The sequence below is a fragment of the Stegodyphus dumicola genome, chromosome 4, assembly GCF_044657685.1.
Source record: "Stegodyphus dumicola isolate Sdum_Otavi_A_Nest chromosome 4, ASM4465768v1".
Lineage (NCBI taxonomy): Eukaryota > Metazoa > Arthropoda > Arachnida > Araneae > Eresidae > Stegodyphus > Stegodyphus dumicola.
In genome coordinates, this window is record NC_140771.1 from 148340511 (window position 1) to 148365771 (window position 25261).

Here is a 25261-nt window from a genome sequence, read left to right on the forward strand (position 1 = left end):
TTAACGTTACCTGACTACCAGTATCTATTAAAGCATCAATTTGCAAATTACCCAAATTAACAGTTTTATGCATTTCTTTCTGACAAGTCTGAGTTATTGGAGTAACAGCTTTGGCATCTTGAATATTTTTAGATGATGTTTTAGAACAATCTACGGCTTTGTGTCCAAACAAATCGCATTTAAAACACTTAAATCCTTTACTCTTATTGTTACAAAAATTCGACTTATGGCCTAAACTTCCACAATTATAACACCTTGGCTCTTTAATCTTACTAGGTACAGCGCGTGTTTTATTTTGTGTGTTAGTACTTGAATAACCCTTATTTTCGTATCTAGAACGCGAATTGACTCATAAATTTTTTTATTTCTCTTTGAATTCAGAAGTAGTTTACACCCATACAAAACAATTTTGTTACTACTCTGATCTGGTATCCCATTGATTACATAATCAAGAATTGATGAATCTTCAACAGAACCGCGACTGGCTATTTCACGCATGGCAATTAGATATTCGGAAAGTGATTCACCAGGTTTTAAGTGTCGTTTCTGTAACAAATTATGAAGTTGTGCACTGTTTATTTTAGGACCAAATTCAGATAAAAGATTTTCTTTTAATTTGTGCCATGATATTATACCCTTCAAAGACCTAATAAATACTTTAGCAGAACCAGTAAGCAATTTTTTAGCAAACACGATTTTCTGTAATTCCGATAACTTAAATAATTTAAAAGATTCTTCTAAATCACTAATGAAGGATTCAACTGGATATGTATCAGTGCCATTAAATTCAGGAGCAGTTTCTAAAATATCACGAAAATGTAGGGAAATATTGCTAGGCATTATAATGTTTTCATCCACTGAGTTATTTATGGGAGGTGATTCTGACCGAGCAGAATTAATATCATCATTTTTATCAGAATCATAAACACTTTCGTTTTCAGATAACTCATCATCGTCATCACTTTCGGATTTTAAAAGCTTAAAATCACAAAGACTATTCAATATTAAATCACAGTTTTTATCAGGATTTGAATCATAATTAAGATGTAACAAATTACACACAGAAATAAAATCATTTGCAGTAAGAGTTTTAAGTAATTTTTGTTTTGTTTCTTCAATATTAAAATCAGATGGGAAACTACAAAAGTTACGCAATCTAGCTCTATTTTTTCGATCACCCAAAGTTCCAAACACAATTTGATGTAAAATTTTAATTGACTTAGTAGGCCCAGTCTTTAAAGAATTTGAAATTCTAGGAATAGAATTTAAGGTAGTCATCTTAATTCACAGTATCGTAAAATGCTATTCATAGAAGTAACAATGTGGAAATAATCGAAACAAAACTTACTTCTCTTCTTTTGTAATATTCATCATGCTAATTCCTAGGCTCATACCGGCCTGAGCGCCCAATTCTGTAGAATCGGCACTTACTGTCTAGGAATATGATGTTTGTAAACTTACTTCCGATGTGGCTGTCTAAAGCTTGAAATGACTAATTCGACTTAAGAATAACTCGAATATTTAATGAAACATAAATAGTTGCTACGGACTACAAAATGATTACATGTGTAGAAAGATGAATTTACATAGATGATATATACATATGAAGAGAAGGAATCGTCTTTTACATACAAACATCTTTTAACCCTTCAGCACACGCGCATCACTGCGCTACGTTAGTACACGCGCGGGACAAATTTTTCCCCAGTGCTTGTTTTTCGGAGTTCACCCCCAAAGTATAAATAAATGTGTTTTCTTTGTTTTAAATGAATGCATAAATGACTAATAGCTTTATGAATTCTGTTAAACCTCTTTTCCAGTTTTAATTCGAGATAATCTTACTTTAAGTTATACAAACATTTCCATACTAGTTATCTAAAGTAAGCCATAAAAACGAAATTTATGCAAAATTACTGACTTATATAAGATACATATACGGTTTCTTATATTAGAAAAATCAGTTTTCATATATACATATTTTTTAAACATAATTGTTTATTATAAAGAGTGGTTTGATGAAGTACTAGAGTAATATGAAAAGGTTGCATTCTTACAAGGTTTTTTCCTTAAAACTCAATATAATGTCATACAATTATTCATATCAAAGAATAGATTCTAAATACTAATATCAAAAAGTATAAATAACACATAGGTTCCCCCTTCCTACCTGAGTTTAATTATTCAAATAATCTCGTTTTGAACAACCCTCACATAGTGTGACAACATATTTTTACAAATAATTTCTTAGGATGAAGGTCTGCTGCATCTTCTATTCCTGCCAATCTTTTTACTCCAGTTTTGAGTTCTTTCGAGAGAGATAGAATTGCAGCCCTTTTTAGGACATGTTCTTTTACAAGCTCTAATGCTAAATCTTTGAAAAAAGCTCTTCGGCTCATATTCACTTGGTCGTTATTTGATCGATGAATAATAAAAGTATTTATACCTGCAATGTTCGGCCCACCAGCGGCCGAGCGGGAAAATCGCTAAACACTGGTAGTTCGGTCCGAGGTTCGAATCCCGCGAACGGGCTGGCTGCATGGGCGTTTTCGTGGTTTTCCCCATGTGTAATGTGTATACGAGCCAGTTTCCCTTAGAAAGTCCTTACGAAGGCATCCATTCCCTTAGGCAGATAGCCCTAGTGTGCTTTGCCGTATTCTCAATACACCACCACACCTGCAATGTTCATTAGTCCTAAAAATGCCGTTACAGGCCAGCGGCGGAATTTTCTTGAAACAGACTAAGTTCCACATAACTCATCAACAGTATAAACATCAGCTTTGGTAGAGTTGCAAAAAGTTATCATTTCGAGCTTGAGCTGCTCTTTAGACAATGGATCGATTTGATTATCCTCATGCATGGATGATAGAACAAGAGCCGATTTACTCTTTTTAGGAACATATGATCTAAGAGTTAATCCTTTGCCTCTAAACCCAAAACGCGAATTGTACAGAAGCCTATTTTATTTGGCAGAAATTCTTCTGGAATTTCACGCTTATCTTTTCGAAGTGTCCTCAAACGTGTCAATTTGTACTTTTTCAATAATTCATTGGGAAAGGAGGAAATGCCCATGTACAAATTTTCCATAGTTATATTTCTTTTAGTGTCACTTATGGGTGCAATAAGTTTTTGTACAACATCCAGTGCCACATATGATTGTCTATATAGTCCGACAGGCTGCTGACTAGCATAAATTTCTAGGTTGTATGCGTAAAATGTATGATAATCGTACAAAGCAAAAGTTTTTATTCCATATCTAGGTAGCTTACTTTTTACAGTATATTGTCTGAATTGACACCTGAACAGGAAGTGGAATCGGTTGATAGACATTGTTACTTGAAAAACAGTTATTCCGCATCCGTCAGCTGACCACAAATTTTTGTTTCGAGAAGTGCTGCTCTCAGCACTCCAGCGTAATGTAATAGAAAAACAACGCCTTCAATTCACCTACGTTTGTCTCTTGTGCTTCACGTTCTCTAGAGAACTTGTTTCTTATTGATGAAATGTAAATGTTTGTTGATTTCACCAAATGCTCCATTATTTCTTCATCAAAAATTTGCAATAAACACTCAGTTGGATTTTTCAAATTTCTAAAGCTTTTCTTGACACCAGTTAAATGTCTCACTATATTGTGCGGCCGTGTCTAAACTTTTTTCGAGGGTAATTTTTTACTTTAAGTTGTTCCATCTTTTCAAACATAAATATCATCTGATGTCAAAAAAGATATGCTCCCTAAATTATGTGAATCATCATATTACTGGTCAGAATCAGTTTCGTGAGCACTTTCAGAAATACTATCGCACTCAGAATCGGAATCTTCAATTTCGCTATGAGTTTTAACACTAGCGAATAATCTAGTTTTAACACTAGAAGAACCCGCAGTCGTTGCTGTTCTCGTTCGTACGCACTCATTTCAGTGAATATCTTTCTAGAAGTGAAACCTTAGTACACGCGCGGGGTAGCTACAATCCCACTGCACATTCCTTTACCGAAAACTCAAAATCCCAAGGGCACTGGAAAAATTCCTTTATACGACCCCTTCCTAACCTTTATCTTGAAAGGTACATGAAGTACTAGAAAGGTCACGTACAACCTTCCCTTATTTTTTAAGAAAAGACTAAACGTGGGGTTGGATTTTACCCCAGCGCGTGTGCTGACGGGTTAATCGCGTCATCGTCTTAATGGCGGAATCGGCTGACTTCATCATCGAAAAAGGTAAAAGATTTATTCTCACAGCTTGTCGCGTCATCTGATTATAATGAACGATGCCATCCCACATCTATATATTCTGAGACAATTTTACGTTTTTCGTATTCTTTTTAGTACTATTTTCTTTTTTTCCTGTGTTTAACGCTTTTTGATAGTGCACTTACAGCTTAAAACAATTATATCCTAAAATAATTATTGATATAAGAAATACATTAAATTATTTTTTCGCAGTTTTTCTTTAAGTTTATGTTGTATTATTTCTTTCTTACTACATGAGATACCCTTATATTAAAAAACAATTAATTATTAGTTTTATTAATATATTTTGTAATCAATGGAATCTTGATTATGGTGATCAATTTTTGGTGCATATTCAGCTATGAACCCCCAATCGACTCCTTGATCATCAATATCATCGACTGCTTAGAAGCTCTGGTTTAGAATTAATCGATTGATTGCAAAAAGAATTTATTAACAAAATTATCAGTTTTATTAATAAATTGTTTTTGTAAATAATGAAGTCTTGATTATGCCGATCAACTGCCGCTATATATTCGGTTATCGACCGCATGATCATCACTGAGAACCTTTGAAATATTATCGACCCTTAAAGTGTCAAACCGACCTCGCCGGGAAGCCCTGGTTTAGAAACAAAGAAAGATATTTCTGAAAAAATTCTGAAGAGAAAAATATTTTTGAAAATTTGTGCAGTGATTGCTTATTGTTGTTCTGTTGGGCCAAATGTCGAAACAAAGATTGTAATTGGTATATAAGATACAAATTTCCAAGAATAATGACTTAAGAAAGATTACCGAGCGTGCCCAGTAAGGAAGTGAATTTCAACTAAAATCTACACCCATTGCGTTGTGCCTGCAATAAACCAAATATTAAAAATACTGGGATTATCCTTCATACAACTTATCATTTGTTAAATATCGAAACAATTTTACTTAACTACATAGTGCCAGTTACTTTCACCCATGAGCATATAATAAATACGATTTACACATTTGCTCATTTTATTTATTAGTACCTACTAAGTAATTTCACTAATTTATTGATTACAAATAAGATCTCCATAGTTACACCATACTTGCAGTCAATACAGTGACTGTTCTTTACCGCGCACCATCACAGAGTCCAGTACGTGCAATCCTGAAGAATCTTATTTCTTCTTCATAATGAATTATGAAGAAAAATTGTATTTCTTCTTCATAATGAATTATGACGAAAAATCCTATTTTTTCTTCATAATGAATTAAAGTGACACAAGGTAGGTGCGGCGAAATTACGTCGAAGATTTCGTTCTTTAAAGCCCATATGTTATTTTTTTTCAAGCAAGAAGAAGTCGCTCGACATTACTGAAGAATTTCACACCACCAGTCATGGCGACCTATAGACAATGCCGGCCGAAACGCTTCTTTAGGAAGACATTATCTTTCCACGAATGAAGTTATTTTTTCGGCATTAATCGTTGGCATTAATTAATCGCTGGCAGTTCTATCAGATATCAGTTTTACATATTATAGCACCGTGAGCTACGGAATCATTTTTTTCAGAAAAATTGGAATTGGAAGATTTCGACTACACATACGCTTTTTACAACGTGCGAATAAGAAGTGGCAGTGGGGGCCAGGAGAGAAGAGAGCCCTTGCAGCGCGGTGGAAGCATGCAAACATGCGTCACAAAATCGGTTCGGTCAGACCTTATGTTCTGGCGCTGAGCGATGAAGATTCTTTCATCCAAGTCGCAGGGTAAAAGCCTGCTTTTACATTTAAAATAACTGAATATAATAGTGAATCATTTAAAAGCGTCCTTTTTCCAGACAGAACTTTTCAGGGATGGAAACTGAATCAAGCATTGTAAACGAAATCAGAGACAAAATAATGCATATTCTCGACATTTAATCAATCATGTAATTGAAAGAAATTTGTAAAAAAATTGTCTAACATATAATCTCGAGAGTATACGTTAATTTTGTATTATTTAATTTTGTTAGTATATGCTTAATTAAAATCCGTTATATTTTTAAACCTAATTTCTTTTTTTTTAAATGATTTTGTAAATGATTAATGCAAAAGGTTCATGTGGTTTTTAATGGCAAAGAAATCTTTGGTATTGATTTCACATGAACATTTTCATTGCACTTCAGAAGATTTAAGACCCCACAGCATTCAAATAAATACCCTAGATACGATCATTTTTAATATAATGCTACTTGTATTTATTCTCTAATCATTGTTTTACTCTCACTCTTCTTATTATTATAATTTACTTAATTGAAAACTGCATTTATGAAACGAGTGGGCAAACACAAAGAGATAAAACTATAATTTATGGAGACTGACTATTAATGGAGTTTTAATTGTAGCATTAACTAAAATTTTAGCTTTTTTTCGGTTCTTAAGCTTTTCCGATAAGTGAAAAGAATGCATTATTCCAGATCAATTAAAATAGCTCGCCGTTGATGCCTTCTTTTTCAAGTATCCTCAAGTTGTCCGAACATATTCCTCGCTCCATACCACTTCTGAGATAATATTACGAACTGGGAGAGATAATTCCTTTGGAGCGAATGCTCGTTATCTTAATGGAGGCTTGGGGAAAGAAAGGTAAAAAGAGTAAAGAAAGAAATGACTACCAGCGAAAAATAAAAAAATAAAAAATGTATGAAATGGGGAAATATCGCCGGAAAGGAATTCATCTGGAATCATTATCTTCATACCAGATTGGAAGATTCTACATTATTTCAACTTGGTGTGCTAAATCTAATGGTTGGCTTTAGTGTTTGATGCGGAATTAAATGAACAAGACGAATGGCGTCTGCTTTTGACGGTGACGTCATTTTTAAAAAAAGTTTCTTTTAACTGCTTCTCGAAACTCTGAGAGTTGATTGTTCTTTTATGTCGTATTCCTGACATTATTCAGATTTCATTTACTTAAATGACAGTACTTAAAATATTCATTTTATTTGTCCTCTTTTTTATGCGCAATGCTGGATCCAAATAATTCGTCCCGAAAAATTCAGAAATTGAGGAAATAATTTTGGTCCATTTTTATTTTCTGCATAAAGGGATTTCAAACTGTGAATGCAAGAAAGGGTCTGAAACCTCTTTTCTTTATAGTCCTACATTGTTCGCATTTCAGCTGAACAATTCCTAAAGATATAAAAGAACTTCAATGTAAACTATAAAGTATGCATTATTATAATGTCACAGTACATTTTGTAAGCTTATGAAGAATGAGAGTATAAAATGCTGGAATATTTGAAAAGCACAATAATAATGCAATGCATTAACCAGAACACCCATGTGGATTAGATGGCACTGTGCCCATCTGAAATGCAAATGAATGACATTTTTCTTCTTTAGGCAATAGTATATGAATATCATCTCTAGAATACATCCGAATATGATGTATTTTTACTTAATAACTGTATTAAATATTAAAAGAATACTCTTAATCGGTCTTATAATAATACGTATTATAATACGTACTTTTATTTTATTAAATCTCAAAATGCACATTAGGAAATTTTCGACATATGTACAAGGTTTATTAACATAACATTCATATTTATTCTTGAAAAACATATCTACCGTGCATTATTATTATTTTTAAAACATGACATTATAAATGATAATGGGAGCATTATAAGTAGCAATAACATTAGCCAATGTGATTTTGTAGCTTACTGCTTTGTAACCACGTTTATAGCTTACTTTATAGAATACTGCACGGAGATTTTCTAAATTTCTATATCAATTTTTTATTGATGAATATTTTCATATGGTTGGTAACAGTCGAAGTTCTCATCTCAATATCTGAATCTTTACGTTAGGGGACAGAAAAGAAATATATTTGTTGAAAAGAAGATTTGTGGAAGCTTCAAACGTAATTTACTGTATTTTAATGGGGTTTCAAAAACCTTCCTTTCTCAAAGTTATTTTGTAGTTTCTAACAAAGGGTAGATAATAATGTCGGATTTTTGTTTTGCATACGCATTTTGCAATTGCTTCAAAAAGCACATTTTTCAGGTTGCATTACAGGGAATGATTAAATCGTAAATTAAACGATTTATTCTTTCATTGTTAGAAGCTGCGTGAATTTAAGTAGTGATGAGATGATATTTCTAAATCAATCAAAAATTTAAGGAAATGAAACGTAAATTTACGCCATCCTATGAGTCAGAGTAAATTCGGGTGGGGGTAGCGCTACATGTACTTTATTGCTGCACTAAATTTTCTACATTATTTCCTTATTAATTTTATTATGTTCCGTTATTCGGAAAGTATAGAATAAAATGTAAGACACCCAAAAGTAAATTACGATTTAGCTTTCATAATATTCTTGGTCATATAGGATTGAAAACAAATCCTGTACTCTCACATGCCGTATGTATTAGGAGATTAACAGAGTTTCAGAAACCAAGAAGAAATTACATGTGTGACGTATATAAGCATGATTACATTTAGTTCACTTGAATTTTTCCTTGACAATTTTCATTTAAAATCCGATAATTTTAGCAGTACCGAATTAATTTGAGATTGTGTCTTATTTAAGATAAGAGAAAATTCTGTAATCCGCTAATTTTATCGTATTTATCTTTGTTAAACAGGTTGCATGGATTAAGCTTGACACACAAACTCTTCTGAGCTACCAAACTCACGTCATCAGCCGCGACAGAAGGTTAAAAATCACCAACAACAATGAACGACAGTGGTTTTTGCATATCAAAGATGTGAGTGTTTTAGACAGAGGATATTATATGTGTCAAATAAACACTGAGCCTATGATCAGTCAAGCAGGATATCTTGATGTTATGGGTAAGAAATGTTTTTTGCTTAGCATTTTTATTTTTGGTATTGAAACATATGATTCTTAATAAAAAAAATTGAAAATTTTCCATTCGTGACACATTTTATCTTGCTTGAAACATATATGAAACATATATGTGAAATTATCTTGAAAATGTGCGTATTTGTAAGGGCTCTGCGTTATTCCAGAATTAAGTAGTTATTAAATTGGTTCAAAAATGCATTACATTATTTAAATATTTAAATTATTTTCATGTAAATTTGAAAAGAAGGATCTTAGGTGTACTTTTCCTACTGCTATACAAAAGTGAAATTTTGCGCTTCTTTGCTCGATAACAGGAACAGCAATCATTGAGTTGGCAAAGTTTTCGCGCCTTTTTTAAGTAATTAATTAGCTTTAAACAAACGACGCTAAGCATCCTGAATTTTTGCCGTTTACTAAATGGAATTCTAAAAAAAAACTAAACAAACTACTAGAAAAGAAGATTAATTTTTAATTAAGAGTAACTGTCACACATATTTTGCATTTTTCGCAACTGTTACGCGTATATCATACAACAAGACTGAAGTATAACAAGAGCTTCAGCACATTAAAATGGCGTGATGCTGTGATCTAAGGATAATATAGTTTCTATATTTTTCTCAAATCTTAATTTAAGAAGCATTATAACTGGAAATGCATATCGGGGACGAATATATAAGAAAATGTAACCTTTAATCTTTCTCGAATACCTGTTCAATGCAAAATCTCAGTTAACTGATCTTCGCTTAGCCGAAATCTCGTTTAACAAACTGAGGTAGGGGAGGAATAATATTAAAACAGTTCAAAAACGAGTCATCTATATCTTTGATTTTAAATAAGATTTATTCCATTTTTTCAGAAGTAAATGAGCATTTTATTAAAGGAGAAAAGTTACCCCAATGCATACAAATTGTGAATTGTAAACTAAATGTGTATTCATGAGATAACATTCATTCATGAATCTATGTTCATTAAATTTGTTTCAGCTAATGCGTTACTTTTATGTTAATTCTTTTCTGTAACATCTACTTATTTCGCCTTATTTCATCTTCATTAGAATACCTCTCAGCTTCAAGCTAAATAATGAAATGAATTTTTTTTAATACTCAATACAAAATATTAGCCTAAGAAAACGAACCTTCGTCGAACCAAACCAACATGCATATTGATGACTGAATTTTCTATCAGTTAGAGCGCAAGAATTAAATGGAGCATAGCTGAAAGCAGGATTTTGTGATTTATAGCTTTAAATATTCGAGCTCTTGAAACCGTACGAGTAAGGGTAACTAGAATTTATTAATTTTTAGTTGTGATAAAAGATGCAGTTTTTTATATTTTAATTTTAACTCTGTTATAGTAATATGTGAAGATATGTCGGAACAAAATGAGTTGACCGGCTATAAATTAGATATAGATATAGGTTCACTTTTACGTTTTCATTGACCGATGATCATGTCAACTTAAATTTTCACTGTAATGAAAGAACTAGAATGCTTTTAAAATAGGAAAAGTTCTAACGATTTATGCAGATCTCTTACAGTCCTTCCCAAAGCGAAAAACTTTGTAACCATCCAGTTTGTAACCGTAAAAAAATCGGCTTTATTACAAGGCACTGCCTCTAAAATTAGAAAGTTACGGTTATTTATGTGACATTACTACTTTTCATAATTTTCCGTTTGTGATTAAAATCGGGACCTTTCTTGCGTTCAAGTTATAATGCTGCCATTTATTCTGCCCATTCCTTCAAAGAAAATTCACATAGTAGTAACAAATGATAACCGATATTTATTATATTGATTTTAAGAAACAGTAGCGACATATTGTTTCCTTTTTTCATGATGATTTTTATCCGCATAATGTGTAAAAAATTAGTGTTACTGTTGAAAAAACGTGACCAAATGTATCTCGACTAATTTTTTTTTTTTTTTAGGAAAACAAACTTGATCTCTCATACAATGTGTTGTTCTGCAGGTAAAGACAAAAGCTGAATAATAATATTCATCAAATCAATCATATCTTTCATAGTACTAGTAAGCATCCGATTCTCTAAAGAATCGAATAAGCGAACGCTTGAAACTCGCTACGGTATAAATTACATGGGAATGCGAAAAGACGAATTGAAAAGTAAAAAAAAGGAAGAAAAATCCAAACTTAATATTGTAACCCATTTTGAGACTTGGCAATAAGATAGAAATTAAATAATAAACGAACAATATTAAATGAAGATCAAACGAGACTATATCAATAAATTATTTTGTTGTTTTATTTTACAACATAACTCAAACTTTGCCCAACAATGATCAGTGAGGTTAACGAAATAAACCACTCATGAAATTAAGCAAAAACTTAATGTTTCGGGCAGAGCATTGTTAAAATTTTATAGTACACTCTACACAAAAAGAAAAGAAAAGACACAAATTTTCCCCTCTGCTGCCGCCGATTGATGAAATTTAGGTTTATTATGCTTCGAAAGATCGACTTAGGATATGTATTGCTAAGTCAATATACACTCAGGTTGTAGAGATATAAGGTATATTTTGGACGCAGGGCAGATGAAAAATGAACAACGCCTTCGCCCCGGCGAACCGGCAGATTTCCCGATCGAACCTGTGGACCTCTGAAATACGCGCCGAGCGTGCAGACCACTACACTATGGAGGCGCGCTAAGAAGGTGGGAAAAATACCTTATACACTCCCCCTTTTAAAGGGCGACTGGGAATTTCAGGGGATCCATTCGCCAAATTCTGAGCGTGGAGAATCATCATCAACCTCCCTTTTAGTTCAGGCGCCACTGTAGAGGCATTAGGTAATTGTTTTAAGCAGGAGAGATGAAAAATGAGCAACGCTTTCGCCGGGAATCAAACCACGAACCTCTGGAATACGCTCCCAGCGTGCTGACCACTACGCTGCGAAGGCATGCTCAGAAGGCGGGAGAAATACCTTATAATATATATTACATTATTCAGTCTTTTAGGAAATGTACTTAAAATGTATTATATGCTATAATCCTTTTTTTGCTATATTTGACTAATATTTAATAATAGAAATTAAAATAATAACTTTATTTCTATATTGTTGAATTTTAATAATTAAATAAATCCTAGGACGTTTTCGCTTGGACTTCATTATACTGTTATTGATATGAATGAAAACTTAAAAAATATATAATTAAATTTCATTGTTTTTTGTCTTCTATTACTTCTACAATCTCTACGTCATGTTTTCAGCTTCTTCTTTAAAAATTGGCTGCAATCGAAATCCGCTTTACATCTGTTTCGTACAAAGGGATGAAAGCATGATAAAACCGCATTAGGTACGTTGTTGCCTTCCTGAAACAATATATAGCAACATTTGCCATTTTACAACAGGAAACAGCGTGAACTGTAATTTAATGTTAAGCGGACGATCCACATAGCCAGGATGTTATGAAGACTATTTAAACACTTCATATAAGGATTGGGGCCGGACAAACTGGATTATTCCTGATTTAGTAGGTCGAGGATACTAAATTTCTATCTAAGCCGTGGAAGGATATTAGCATGTAAATCGAAGAGACAGCAGGAGCGTTTGAGCTGTTCCGTTCTCTGCCAGCTCTTTCGGCTTATTGAATATGATTCCATTGCAGTTCTCTCAAACATTTGAATATGAATGCTTAATCGTTATAATTACGGCTAGATTGGACCCAAATTTAACTGCTGCTCCGAGATTTGAGTTGTGACTTGTCAATGTGTCCATTCATATTTGGCTAGTACTTAATACAGCCCTCGGCGATGGGCTACATCCACAAAGTACGACCGCAAATAATTCGGAATATCTGGAGAGTAAAGGAAGTCATACCTTCATTCATTATCAGCTATAGCATGAGAGTTTACAATCGAAGAGGCATTATTTATCGAAGCGCATTGATGGCATTTTATCTCGCATCGAAATGATTGGCCGTATGGTATTCAAATGGGGCAGCGAAAGTGGAGAGTAGTCGTAAGTTAATGCTTAATATTTTAGAAGCAACGCGTTGACGAATATAATTTCAACACCGTATTATTGAATATACGAAACATTTGTGTCTTCATTAATTATTCCATGCTGCACTTGCAAGAACGGAACTTTTATAAAATACATCGAGCATGAAATTCTTGAGAAGTTTTTCAAGGTAATTAATTTGTTTCATTTTTTGAATTTTTTAATAAATATGAAATATTATAATTTACAAATCTTGTGAAGGTTCTAAAAGAGGTTAAAAAACTGAATCTTTGCGAAATTTCGTCATTCGAATCTTAATCTAAAAATGTGCTAATTTTTTTTAACTTAAAACTCTGAATTTTTTTTATTGACGTTTATCAGTGCAAGTGTTCATTTAAAGAAAGAATAGAAAATTTGAGGAAACTATTTAAAAATTCTTAATTACTCATTTTAATTTCAAAAATATAATTATAATTCATCATGCATTATATTCACTTAAAAAAATCTGATGATCTCCAGCTTATCCCATATTTTAGTCAGCAACGAGCTTTGAAGTATCACTTCCGGTTAATCGTTTTGCAAAACAAGTCTAATAATTTATCCCAATAAATAAAAAAGTCTGTTTCGCATTAGATGCTACTGAGTGAAATAACTAATATCCTTTAATAACTATGGCAAGGAAAAAAGTGCATTATAGTTAAAAAGTAATTTCAATGTCCGAAATCTTTAATCTGAATTCTTCTTTTGAGATAGCTATATTTCGAGTGCATGTATTCAACGTCCTGTATCTTACTTGGTATATTAAAATCCTATCAATTTTCTCTTGTTTTAGGTATGCACTACTACCGAAATAAAATAATATAGAAAAGTGAATATTGTTACTATCGTTTAATGAATAAGAAATGCATTAGGTTATAGGCTAAGAAACTACTTCATTGCTGAAGCAACATTTATTGAATTTCTCTTGCAATGTACGATTCTTTCTTCCCATATATTTCTTTTGCATGGCTTGAGGTTTAAAGGATAAAATTAAAAATAACAAAACAAAACAAAAAACTTCTCATCTTGGAAATTTTATTTATTTAATCTATCTTTCTCGAATAAGTTCGTATATATCGTTATGTGTTGCATACTAACTACAGAATCATATTTGAAAAGTACATAAATATGAAACTTCGTTTGACACAGACCTTGAATAAAATCTCTATTGATTTCGAAGGCCACCAGACACAGGTTCTTCTTTCTGGGAAGAAAATGTTTCTGAATCAGAAACCTTTTCATAATGAAAGGAAAAGGAAAATTGGTTGTCACATATTAAGAAGTTCGCCAAGCGAATTATTCTTGTCGAAAACTGGAAAACAATATGCCAATATAAAATTGTGAATTTCTCCGTAAATTTCGCACCGAATTTTATATCTAGGTATAATTTGAGTCGTAGAATCGAAATATGGAAAAATTGGTTTGTTATTTCAGAAAAAGTCCGATTTTGTGTCAAAATACCTATGTTACAACAATGCTATATATAAATCTAATATATATCCTAAGTCGCGCTTTCGAGACATGAAAAACGCAATTTGAATTTTGTCAATCGGCGCATTAGAACGGGAAATATAGAACTATTCCATTTTTTTCGCAGTGTACATGATATTTTTATCTATCGTCACGATTTCCAAAGAAATTCAGAAGTGAGTATTTCCTGTGGAATACCCCATACAGATGTCATTAAACTAGCGCATGATGTTGGATGTATTTGTTTATGAATTTTATTATTTTAATATTTTATTAGCATTCATTATTATTTAGATATATTACTTTCTGAGACTTAAAAATTGAAAGTTTAAGATGCTTATAATAAATTTCGTTCATTTTGTGCACATTGTTATTATATGAAACACTTATTTATAAATAATAATATTAGTTACCTGCGTTACAGAGCAGCAAATCTCAACTACTTATATTAAAGACATACATACATTAATATTCAGTGAAGGGCTTATTCTCATTGTATCACAAAGTGATCATTCAAATATTATTATATTAGTTAAAATTGACTTGTGTACTCTTGTTTACTCAAGAGTATTTTTGAGTAAAAAGGATTACTTGAGTCTAACTAAAAATAAGAGTTACTCAAAATAGTCAAGAGCACTCTTATTTACTCAAGAGTACGCTTGAGTAAATAATACTCGAGTCTAAATAAGAGTACTTGAGTAATTAAGAGTTACACAAGGGTACTCAAGAGCACTCTTATTCACTCAGGAGTTTCTGTACTTTTGTTTTAGAACGGAAGTACTGAAAACACACATTTCTATCAAATTATAAGTTCAAGAATTTTATTTTTTCCCGTAGTTCATCTGAAAACGTATTACTCAGAAGTGTGTAAATCATAAAAATACATACTCTTACATAAATTGTTCCAACTTTGGATTTATAAGATAATGTAAAATGGCTATGAATCATATCACTTTAAATGTGTACCGGATAAACTAGACTCTTGATTATATGGGAATGAATTATCTGTGCACCGCCTTAGGAAAAAATGTATTTCTGTTGGAAATAAAATATCAAATATCATTACATCATCATTTTTATCGTCTTTGAAACAGTCAGCTGCCATATTTGGCAGGTATGAACCATTATTCCTTCAATGCTCTTCAGTAGCAGGGAAGTCTAATGGAGTATATGATTTTTACTCATCAGTGCTGCCATTTTAATAATCTTTCTTCAGTTAATATAGAGGATATAAAAAAAATTCCGTATGAAAGCTCACACCCAAGGATGTCATAGAAGTCAAATATATTTACAGAAAAAAAATCTTCTAAGCATAATGCACAGTTTGGAAATTTTGGAGTAAACTCACAACATATGGGAGAATGAATTTTATTTTTAAGTTCCGATATCAAGTTAATAGCTTAAAATTAAATCGCATCTTGAAATACTGATCATTGAAATGATAAAGGACTATAATTTGTTGATAACGTGATAATAACATCGAATCTTCTTTAAATCATTTCAAATGTAAAATTATTTTTAAATATTGTTCAAGTGAACGTGGATGTTTCGGTGGAGAAAAACACGAATGATGATGGCGGCGATAGAACTTTACCAACACTTTTTGAATGCAATTGTTCAGAAGATAAATGTGAAAGAAATAAGTAGTAGAGATGAAGCGGAAACAGCATCGATTATCCACAATGTGAATTTAAATCTGGTGACGGTCTTTTAGACTAATGTGAGTCGACAAAATGAATTCAAATAGTATGACATCATAACTACGTTCAGCCTTCTTCAGATTAAACGAAAGAATGTCTACGTGATTTATACCCACAAAATATATATTTTTTCCTAAAAAAAGCTTGAAAATTTATTTAATTTTTATTATTATAATTTTAATTTAAGCTTATTTTAAGTATTTTGAGGTTAAAAATCTCTTAATGTTCTTCGCATATTTACTGGATTATACTGGAATTATTTGTGTTTCTAGATTTTCCACGCATATTTATTCATTAATTAAACCGAAAAATAGACATTTCAATTTAATATGAATCATATTAAAAGCAGACCACTTTGAAAGTGTTTTCTACGGTCTTTAGTGCATTCTTCCTGTTAATAAATGCATTTTGTAATCTGAGCTCTGAGTAGAAAATTTACATATACATAAAATTAGTGTTACATCTTCATTGCATTCATTGACAGCTTTTCTCATTTTTTAAATCTAATAAATGACTTATGAGATGATATTAAAAATATCTATACACTATTTTTATTTGAAATTTAATTACACCTTCACAGTTCAAAAAAAGCTTTGTATAGATAGTGCAGATAGCAACTGCACTAAAAAAAAAAAAAAGAGTTCTGCTTATTTATCTTTTCAGTTTCACAAATCATCTTTCGGGGATGAAACTGAAAGTAAAAAAGAAAGATTGTGAGAGGTGGCTCCCGTATTTTAGAGTTCTGGTTAGCGTAAATATCTTGATTGGAGTTTCTACATCATTTCTATATTTATCAAAATCATCATTTTAATTGAATGGTTATTTCCCATTCCAGGACTCAAAAAAGTAGAATTTATAAAGTATACTTCAACGTCTCCATATTTTAGAGCAGTCACAAATAAAATGTTGGGCGAAAAGAAATATTTATGGTATAATGATGCAAATGTATTTTTTTGAACATGTTCCCAGTAGGAACATGTTCAGTCATACAAGTCAGAAACATACAAGTCAGAAACGACAATTTGTTTTATCAACAAGAAATTTAATAAGTACAGCTTTTTTATATTTTTTTATTTTAGCATGATAAGTAGGCTTGAAATTATAATTCTCGAAATTGTATTTTCTACGTGGAGAAATTTATAAAAACGTCGGAATACATTTTTGGCTGAACGAATCAAAAAAAGATTTGCATTATCGAGTACACTGGTTGTGTTCATGGTAGTATTTCATCACCGGGCAGTGTTTATTTATTTAAACACAAGAGGAAACTGAGCAATCCATAGCTAGAAGATATGTTCTCGAGAAATGTTTCTGTACCTGTTTGGCCTTACAAGAACTAAAAAGCTATTTACAGCCCCTTCCCTCCAAAACCAAACAAAAAAATTGTACTTTTAAGTCGAGACGGAAGTTTTAAATCCTAAGATTATGATGCTTAAGCCCAATTAAAAGTAGCATAGCAAATGCAATTCAACAGCAACCTACGATAATATCACAGAGAAGGTTAAAGAGAGCTACATCGATATGTAGGACTCTATTTAACAATAAACCTAGCTTCGGCATTATATTCCAAGAAAAAGAAAAGTGTATCGCTTGGTTTACAGTATTGATACCATGTGACAAATATTGTGTAATTGCATTCCCATTCGAACATAAAGACAATAATCTATTCGGCACTAAAGACAAGATATAGCCAAAATATTTCCTCATTTTAAGCAAAAACGTCTACATTGTATTCTGCTATTCTCATTTGATCTTGCAATGATTTTCTTATTTAATTTGCATTTGCTATCACTTGTAACTTCATCCCCTTCTCATAAATCGTAGTGACAACTGTAAAGGTATTTTGTGATACAATAATGCTATGAAATACTGAAACGTTCAATACTAAGAAAAGTGCTGACCTTTAAGCTAGTATTTTATTCATATTTCTCTACCTCACAACTTATCAGGTAATAAACAAAATATTTTAATAGAGTTTCGGAGCTTATATATTCTAAAAATAAATAGAGAACGTTACTTTTCCGAATTTCGCTGCTTACCTTAAATAGCTCCTTAATAAAATGCGCTTATTCCTCTTGCTCCTAGTTAGCAATTTAATTTAATGTTTCCTTTTGAAACTGATGTAGTAACTGCAGATTTATTGAAAATAATTGTTAAAATAACCCTTAATGCAGTTTCATTCGTGAGGAATATCATTACTCCCACAGCATTACGAAGAGATAAATGCAGACAAAAGGAAAGATTAAGGCAGTTATTTAAGGTAATGGTACGCATTTCCTCTTTTATCTCTTAGATTATATCTTCCTTTATTATTAATTAATACAGCGAGCAGTTCATCATTTTCTGCAATTTGTAATAAACCGCGCTTGCAAATTGAGAAATTCAAAGGAAATTATCTGAGATGCATGGTTCTTAGAGACACAGCTAATTTGGCATGCTGTCATTAATACGTGCCTGTGTCATAAAAGAGCACTGTATCAAGTAAGGTTTTTAAAATTTTTATTTGCTTGAAACAACATGCAGGGCAGTCGCCAGGGAGAAAAACAAATTCTTTAATTAATGGGTTTTAAACGAGAAATTAATCACTCGTGGGGAGTTGAACATGTGCTACAAATTAATCATTAAAAATGGTACGAAAAAATAGTTTCTTATCTCTTGCTTTCTTTAAAGCTGGTTCTCTGGCGAAATTTTCTTAATTTCCAGGAAGCATATTTGGAGATGATGGTGGTTACGAATATAAGATGTTGAAGTTTAATATAAAAAGATCTCCTTGATAATTTTAATTATGTACTATTCATGTTCGTATTGAAGTTTCGTTTTATAAATGCAAACGATTATTTATTAATATATTTTACAGAGTTTTTATTATGTTTGAAGCAAATACTTTCATCCTACTTATGTATGTATCTTTCCTGTTCGTCTGAGCTATATAACGCTATCCGCCACTGTTATAATTGGCAACATTTTATTCATTTCAACATTAAATTAAAAAATAGGAGGATAGCTTAAAATTAAGTTATAATAGTAGGAAAAAGAACTAGCCTTTGGTTTGTTTCTCATGACCATCTAAGCACATAAATACATAGACAAACAATAATTAAAAAAAAAAAAAAAAGAGTTCATTTCTGAGAGTCCTTTGTATTAAATTTACGATTTTCTAAATAAAATTTTAAAAAAATGAATAATATATTTTAAAGCCTGAATATTGTTTCAATAATTTCCTAATCGCATGACATAAAAATGCATTTAAATTCTTCTAATTATCTTAGCGGTATTCACCGTGCGTTATCATGTATCTTCTAAGCAAGAAGTTTTTTCACTTAATGTTACATAATATTACATATATCAAATTATATTATTATAATTATATAAATTAATATTAAATATATCAAATTTATGTTTAATTTGGCTAATTGTTTCCCAGGGATTAGCAACCTGCGCGAAAAACAGTTCTACAATATTAAACTGTTATTAAAATCAGGTGTTTAATTATTATAAAAGAATGAAGATAAACAGGTTGCAAGGAACTTTCATTTTCTTCTCTTTCACCTCTTCTCTTTTCCCCAAATTCGTATATACTGGTTACACAAGGGTGGCCATAGCACGGCTGACGAGCTGCGTGTGGGTCTCGCAGGCGAGTGGTGCGGCTCTTATGCAAATATACGCTCGTGCTCAAATAATAAGCATCAAACGCTAAGGGAAAAGGTACCAAAAGAGGAATTGAAAAATAAAAATCTAAAAAGGGAAATTTAAATATATAATTTGAATATGAGGTAGAGGCTACATCGCCGAAAGCAAACAGGCTACCAAATTCAGCATAAAACGGAATTCCGAAGTCACACCGACCCGGTGAGCACTCACAGTTGTATGCAATTACAGGAGTCGTGTCATACAGCTATTATCAAGCGCCTCTGAGATGTAATTTGAATAACGCGGGATGGCATCGGAACGCATTGAATTTGAATCCAGGGAATGGCAAAGTTTATTTTTTCTGTTTCACAAAAGGCCATAATAGACTACTCAAGATTATGTTTTCTAAAGAATAGCATTTCCCAAGAAAAACAATAACATTAATAAACTTTTTTTACTATTTTACGTTTTGTAATGTTTGTAAATAGTTAATTTCGTGCACATTCTTTTTAAAATATTTTTGTTCCTTTTATCTGGTTAATTACACTTATATCCCCGTATCTAAAAATTTCCTTTTCCAGAGTACATTCTGAAAACAAAAATTGTGATTTTGATGAATGGTCAGTTCTGAATGCAATTTGATTCTAATACTTGTTAAATCTAAGGTTCATAATATGACACGAAAAATCAAACTTTCTGAGCAAAATGTAGAGATTTTCAATTTACAACCTTCCTTACCTTAACTGTTCCCAACCGGTTTGTCTTGCGCCTTTTTTAGAATCAGTTTCTACGGCTGATCCCCTAAGGACTATTCTATGTGTTACAAGCACGTTACAAGTTAATCGTGTTTACAAGGCGTGTAAGAGGAAGAGGGGATAGCTGGTAAAGGAATAGAAGTAAACAGATAAACAACAGCACAATATTCATGCAAACAAGATATGTTAGAAACTTTGAAATTTACAATAATATCTCGGTTCATACTCACCTACCTATACCTACCGATATCCATGTTTTTTTTTTTTCCCCAGAACTTTGCCGTATCAAAAAATAAATAAAATAAATAAAATAAATAAATAAATAAATAAATAAATAAAATAAACGTTCAATAACTGAAACCATTTGTGTTGCAACAGATTATCAATGAGAGCAACAATAACAAATCTGATGTCTACATCACATGATTTCCTTGTACGGAATATTAAATTATACGCAATTTTCCAGCAATTCATTTAAACATATCGACTTAACAGTTAACGAATTTTAAATTAAATCTATTTCTTTGATAGCGCATAAATCACGATAGAATAAATGTATTCTTTAAAGTTCATTATATTTATTTACCATTGCTACACTTTGGCAGTAGAATTCACTTTATTACATCTCATTCATTTTATAACTCAGAGTGCACAAAAATTATATCATCTGAAGAATTACCACCACAGACGTTTCAGAGCCGCTTACCTAATGCGCATGCGCTACTCATTAATTCAGTTTCTCACTTCGCGGCATGGCAAAAATACATCAAAATTCGAATTATTTTCATTAAAAATTGAAAGATATAGAAAAACATAAAACACTAAGTACAGTTAAAATAAATAAAAAAGTGAAATTTTTTTACAATCAAAATTCCAGTTTCTGCGCGAAAACAAGTAATTCGGCCAGCGGGAAAAAAGGCAGATTTTTCAACACTGTACGAAAAAAAAAAAAAAGAAAAATTGTATCTCCAGCGCATGAGACTGTGTATCGGGAATTCTAAAGATATGCTCTTTTAGATAGTTTGCGATATTGCTGTTGAATTGAATTTTATGGTTTAAGTGCGAATAACATGATATTTAATAAATAAAAGTAACACACAATATGTTAAAAAACACTCCTTCGAGCGTAATATAAAATCTGAAACCTTTCAGATTTTTTTATATTTATTCTTTAATTTCATCAATTTTAATTTATTTTATTTTCATAAAAGTGGCTGCGGAGCAACTGTAAAGTGCAAGCGGATCTCTTAAGTCTCTGCGAAGTACAGATTGGAAGCGTTGTGCTACTTCATGGTTTAAATTAAGTGAAGTAAAGGAGATGCTTTAATGTGAAGTCTAAGGATTTTAATATGGCAAAATTTAAAAAAAAAAATATTAAAAAGAAAAGATCATGCGATAAATAATTTCTTTGCGTTTCATTAATATTCCCAATTTTGAAATCGTCTGTTTTTAATTATATGAAGCAATGGTATTATTGCCTTTTCTTTTAGTTTTCGCATGAATAAAGTTGACTAACAATTATATATTCATAACACCATTTAGGATAATAGTAGGATAGGGGATTGGTAATAACAAAGTTTAGAAAGATAATTTGCCTTGGGTGGGATGCCTTCATAGATATCTTTGTAAGAAAATTTTACTTTACTAAACGCAATATAATGTCTGAAAACATTCACGCAGACAATCTGTTTGCTCGAGAACTGTACTTGAACAAGGCATCCGTTTTCAGTATTTTAAAGTCTTGACTACCCGTCTTGATTACATTCCGATAGTATTCAATTAATTGTTTTTTGAACGAAAAGAATAATTTTTATACCCTTGATTTTTAGATACTTCAGCTACATTTGACTATAATTAACAATTTAATTTTTCTCTTACCTCGTAATTCGTTTAAATTACGTTAATCTTATGCCCAGATTTAATGATAATATTTCATTTCTTAGATAAATAATGTACAGATAAGAGTGATTGTAAATAACAGTTTGTAGAGACATGAGGTTAATTGCAAAAGTCGGAAAGATAAAAAATGAGCAAACGCTTTCGTCAGGAATCGAACCGCGGACCTCTCAATTACGAGCTGAGCGTGCAGACCACTACACTACGAAAGCTTGCTAAGAAGGCGGGAGAAATACCTTATAAGTTGTTTTATAATGAGGCTAATAAAGAAATTTTAAATTCAAGAAGGCAGTAAGAGTTACATGTCTATCAAAACGTTTAACAAAAAACACTATCCTTTATAAAGAAATAAAGCTATGAATCATAAGGACTGTATTTTGATAGAACTGCTAATAAACCTCTTCTATTCTAAACAGGGAACATAAATTGCATAATACTTCAGTAGCGTTTTAGAAATAACAATATTTTAATAATTAAAAATAAATAATAAAATGAAAACGATAAGCAAAATCATAATATTTCTGTTTAAAAAGGTAATTTTTAGGAATGTTTAAATATTCGACCACTTTTATTTTGCTAGGCTCTTTCTGTCACCAACATAAAATAAAAACCGCATATCCGACCTTAATAAAGCCGCCATCGAGCACCAATCGAAAATAAATCCTTACTTGAAGTGAATAACAATGAAGTGTGGGAGAACAAAAGTAGAAGGACTAAGCATTAATTACAGTAAGGATTCTTCGGAATTTAGAGTAGATGCAGCTCTCAAATGAGTATTTTTACTGAGCACTGCTATGTAATTAAACATTGGCTAAAATTTAAAGCAATGAAACAGATATTCACTTGCTAAAGCAAATGAACGAAAGAAATGTTAAAGCCTTGGTAAAAAGAAGGATAATAACAAATAAATTAGATCTTTAATTTTTATAAAGTAATTTAAAAATAATTCATTATTTCGAATTCGGAGGAGACAAATGTATGAACATAACAGGTTTTCTTACTATAAACTGTCAGTGTAAAGAATTACAGTATTCTATTCTCTTTGTGAGATTGACCTATCTAATTTCCAAGGTAATAGATGTGTATTTTATTTCTGAATTTCTAAAATAGGTTTATCATATGAATTTAAATTTTTTTCTTTACTTTTATTTTCAAATCCATAAGCTAAAATAAGTTTTAATGAGTTACAAAGATTTATTAACCAGGGAAAATGGGGTTAGCCTTTTATTTACTTGTTAAGTACTTAGTCTCAGTTTATGACTATATTAAAATATATATATATATATATATTCACGTTTTGATACTTAGGAATATTTCTATGCTTTTTCTTGTTTAATTTATAAAACACACTAAACATAATCTAAATTTAAATAAATTTATAGGTGTTTTTGAAGTTCTGGAAAGGAGGAGATGATCGTCTGGCAATGGTGAAAGATGTGCATGGGCACAAAAGGCTGAAAACCACTGTGTTAGAATAAAGCTAATAATAACTGTCTTCCTGAAATTTAAGCCAATTTAATTTAGTTAATCTTACCACTTTATATATTAAATATTTTTTATATTAAATATTTTCAATTAATATAAATTCAACTACAGACTGTTCTTTTTGACACGAAAATATTCTGTTGGGGATATTTTTTCCCTCCCCCGTCAGAATGAATTATAACTTTTTTGTTACTAATAGATGCAAGAATACACACTGTCAAAAATTTTGTTAGAATCTACGTACAATGTATATTAATGCCATACAACAACATGACTAGAGGCATCCACAGAACATATGTAAAATGAGAAATATCTGCAAAATTTCTGAAGATATTACCGCTCTGACAATGACAAATATTTACCATTTAAACGATTTTTAATGTGTTTTAACTGCTGAAGGTCCTTGAAATGAGCCATTCATTACCTTTCCGAAACAAGAGCGAAATGTATATTTTCACATATAACCGTTTAAAGCACGCATCATGAATAGAATAATTCCGGAAACTTTTTGAAATTACGACAAGTGTGTGGGTGTAAACGTATTTCGGGGGAATATGATCAGCATCAACAGGCAAGAGCTTTTTCCTCCATTATCTGGTTCTGCACTTTACAAAACATATACGTTCTGCCGAGTTATATCCCTTTTTTGATTCTGACTATGGACGTAAGACAAAACATAAAATGTAAAAGTTAATTTAAAACTTACACCTGTGAGGAGTTTAACTTGAAGTAATATATGTAATTAAAGTCTTCTTGACACAACAGCTTGCTGACACAGTAGCTTGCCGAAAATTATAGTATTTTCACTGGATTACACTACCAATAAATCCATAAGAATCTAGAAACCTAACTGGTTAACTAATTTTAACACTTTACCGACCGCTAGCGGTTTAACACATACGCACGTCCGACCGGCCGTAACTGTCAGCCGCAGATTCTCCCTGTTCTGTATAACTGTCAGGACAATTTGATAAATCGTCTAAATAAAACTCTCCAGTACCATTTTTTTCGCTCATCGTGAACGGTAATTTGCTTTTAAAAACTGTGTGAAAACGTGGTAGTTTACGAAGCAAAGCACTTAACGCAAGTGAACAATGTGTACCTCAATAATAATAATAAAATGCAGATGATGTAGCAAATGGTAATTGTTTATCGCCATGGCTACCGATTGATAGGCTATTTTTAGATAGCCCCGAGGAAAAAGCGATTAATAGGCTATCGTTCGGTAAGCGTTGGCGAACAAAAGCCCATTTATAGGCTATCGGTCGGTAGGCGTTGGCGTTA

At 31.6% G+C, this 25261-nt stretch overlaps 1 protein-coding gene across 2 annotated transcripts in view; it reads left to right on the plus strand.

Annotated features, from left to right (window-relative positions):
• The window catches only part of LOC118202801 (lachesin-like), a 653202-nt gene that overhangs the window by 594766 nt on the left and 33175 nt on the right, over positions 1-25261 (plus strand). For both annotated transcript variants that reach the window (XM_085815596.1, XM_085815597.1), the window contains exon 3: positions 8822-9029. In XM_085815596.1, the coding sequence (XP_085671722.1) occupies positions 8822-9029 (208 nt within the window). The remainder of the gene's footprint in view (positions 1-8821; positions 9030-25261) is intronic.